The following is a 3,240-nucleotide window of genomic DNA, read 5'->3' as shown; positions in this document are numbered from 1 at the left end:
AATTTGACACCCTGCAATTTTGTTTTGCCATAACGGAGCAGCAATACACATAGCTGCAAATTCAAACATATCGAGATACACTGTCATTTGATCAGGGAAAAGATCCGAGAGAAGCTGATAAGAACATCACATATCGAACAAGTGAGCCACCTGGAGACATCTTCACAAAAGCTCTTGGGAGGAAGAATCAGCATGCCTATTTATTGTCCGTGCTTAGTGTGATAAACATGCACCAAGATTGAGAGGTAGTCTTGAGAAATCGCTTTTATGCTTTCGAGTCTCGTGTTTTAGCAGTTAAATGAGTTTAGCATTGGGCGATTGTCACCCATGTGACTCCTGTTATTCAATTTTATGATAAACGAAGACGTGAAATAACTCAGGCTTTAGTAAATTTATTTGTTTGCACAGAAACATCAACCAAAAGTATATTTATTTATGTACAAACATCCACTAATATCTCTCATCAAACACACCATCTAACTCGATCTTCAAGTGACAACATGATAATATGAACAAAAAACCATTTCGAAATTTCGAAAGACACGCCTAACAAAACAAGCGGAACTTAGCATAAACCTATTCCCATAAAGTCTTGATATGATGAACGTGCTTGAAATCATACTCCATAGCCAAACTTCCATCCATTCTCTTCAATCTGAACCTCTCAACCAAAACATAACACCCAAATTCCCTCCATTCCCTGCCTTCCTTAAATTCCTCCGTTTTCTTGATCTTTGCCTCCTTTTCTCCCCCGCCTATCCATCCACCCCTCTCTTGCTCCCATTTCATTCTTTGCAAGATCTCAACTCTCAGCCCAAAACTCATTTCGCCTCCTAAATTACCCGAACTTGTAAACCAAACAATCTCATCAGCTGCATTTCTCTCATTCATCACACATTTTTCCCCATTAACAAAAACTTCTTCTTTATCAAGTAAAACGTCGATTACCACAGAGTTTCCACCATTGTTTTGACAAGAGAAGATCCTCTCCCACCGTTGCTCCAGTGTCATTTCATAGTACATTGATCTTTCCACTTGATCCCTTAGGCTCCCTTCCTTGACAAATATGAAGGGGCAATACCATTTCCCAACAACAACAGGTTCAGATCTAGATAAACTAAGTTGTGGGAGGCGAGCACGAAGTGTGCCATCAAGTCCTGGTGCTTCGCCTAATTCAAAATGTTTAGAAGTTGTAGCTATCATTGTCCATCCCTTTCGTCGAAAGAATGAAGGAGGGAAACCATCTGATGCTACGGAATTCGCCATGAAGTCGCCCCTTGTGCTGCAAACTGAATCATATGGAACTATCCCAATTTGCTGATAAATGTTTTGTGGGTCAAATGGTCTTGGTTTGACATCTTTAACGCAGCGACAGAAACAGCACGTGACCTTGTCTTCCTCTGTTGAACAAGTGAACGCTTCCCTAGATATTCAATTAAACATGACGAATGGAATCCAAACTCATAAAAGTAACATAGCTTCAGGTCTTTTGTACACCGAGCTAGAATCATATACAATTTGGGACAAGTTTTAATTGTTCATACCACCAACTACTTTATGGAAATTTTGTTTCCGTTCCAACAATTTCCATCATTGGAGGTCATTGTTTAATTTTTAATCTAAAACGAGCACTTGGACAATATATAATTCAGATTCACAACCAACAAATAGCAGTATAACTGATAAACTGGATTTATGCAAAACAAGACATACCCTTTACGCTTTCCGTGCGGAACGATGGCGTGATACCGGTTAAGATACAAAGGCTGGTTCAGAACCGGGATCAAGAAAACTGGATTCCAAGTAGTAGTCTGGGTTTCACCAGAGCCAGTTGTATGTTTAACAGTCAGTTCCTTGTTCTGAGGAAATGGCAGTTCTTTCAGTGTATAAGTCTTGCACAATTCAAAACAACAATAGGTTTCCGATTCTTCATCTTGTATCACAAGGAACCCCGAATTCGGGCCCTCCGGATACTCTGACGCTAATTCTGGATATTTTCGTAGTTGAGAAAATGACCGTGTAACATACATTTTTGGTGTCTTCAATGCATGCAGTTCTTCTCTCAAAGCATTAATGGGTATTTATAAGTAGAGAAGCTCTGGAAGATTGGCTCAAACAAATTTGGAATTTAATCAGTTTTCCAGTTTGATTTGGATTGGAATCTTGGCCATTGATGACCAAGACCGGAAGAGAATTTACAGATGGTGAAAAATCAGATGTTTGAGTTGAGTAAGTCGCACGTAATTGAAGAACTTTGACCACTAAATAAAAAAAATAGCTTATTGCGATTTTATAAGAGTTTAAAAGACCACGTACGAGGGCAGCGCCTAATGTTTTTGACTCATTTTTGTATTCTTGTTAAAGTTTGTGTAAAAATATGTTATTATTAACTTTATTTTACAGATTTATAGAACTTTGTAAAAAAAAAAACTCATAATCATTTTCTAAAACATTTATTAAGACATTGTTTGTAAGAATTTATTTTTTTCCAACATTTCATCTACTAGAAGCCTGAAAACAATTAAAATAAGCTTTTGCAAACACAACACTATCTAAATTTAGGAATAGATTGTAATACTAATGTAATATAATATGGATTGAAGATTCAAAATATATCTATTATATATATAAATATGTGACTTTATATGTGAATTTCTCATTTACCCCTTATTAATTACTTGTGTTACATTAATTTCTTATTTAAATTTGTCTTTTTTTCCCTCTCCTTATTAATTACCCCTTTATTAATTACTTATGTTACATTAATTTTTTATTTAAATTTGTCTTTTTTTATCTCCTTATTAATTACTTGTTTTACAATGTGCTTTCCCACTTATTTATCTTATTAAGTGAGTGTCTTTTTTTCCTCCTTATTCATATTTTAAATATGCGTGATTATTAATATTTAATTTTTTATGTCTACACACATTATAATATTTTATTTTTATCCGATGATATCTTTTCATTATTAATTGAGTGTCTTTTTTTCCTCCTTATTCATATTTTAAATATGTGTGATTATTAATATTTAATTTTTTTTATATCTACACACATTATAATGTTTTATTTTTATCCAATGATATATTTTCATTATGTGAATTAGTATTTGAGGTTTTTTGTGCCTACCCACATTATAATATATTATTTTTAATCTAATGATTTAGATTTTTAATGCACATTAATTTCTTATTTAAATTTGTCTTTTTTTTCTCTCCTTATTAATAACTTGTTTTACAATGT

The 3,240-nt window shown here is 34.0% G+C and overlaps 1 protein-coding gene across 1 annotated transcript; it reads right to left on the bottom strand.

Annotated features, from left to right (window-relative positions):
- Positions 1-413: 413 nt before the first annotated feature.
- On the bottom strand, positions 414-2,262 carry LOC140834229 (uncharacterized). The gene is made up of 2 exons (XM_073198974.1): positions 1,714-2,262; positions 414-1,423 (listed from the first exon to the last, which is right to left on the bottom strand). The coding sequence occupies exons 1-2, from the start codon at positions 2,028-2,030 to the stop codon at positions 577-579; spliced, it is 1,164 nt and encodes a 387-aa protein (XP_073055075.1). The 5' UTR covers positions 2,031-2,262; the 3' UTR covers positions 414-576.
- Between the last annotated feature and the right edge of the window lie 978 nt (positions 2,263-3,240).

The sequence above is a fragment of the Primulina eburnea genome, chromosome 6, assembly GCF_022965805.1.
Source record: "Primulina eburnea isolate SZY01 chromosome 6, ASM2296580v1, whole genome shotgun sequence".
In the NCBI taxonomy this organism is placed as follows: Eukaryota; Viridiplantae; Streptophyta; class Magnoliopsida; order Lamiales; family Gesneriaceae; genus Primulina; species Primulina eburnea.
The sequence above is the reverse complement of the archived record's forward strand: the minus strand, read 5'-3'. Positions and strand labels throughout refer to the sequence as shown.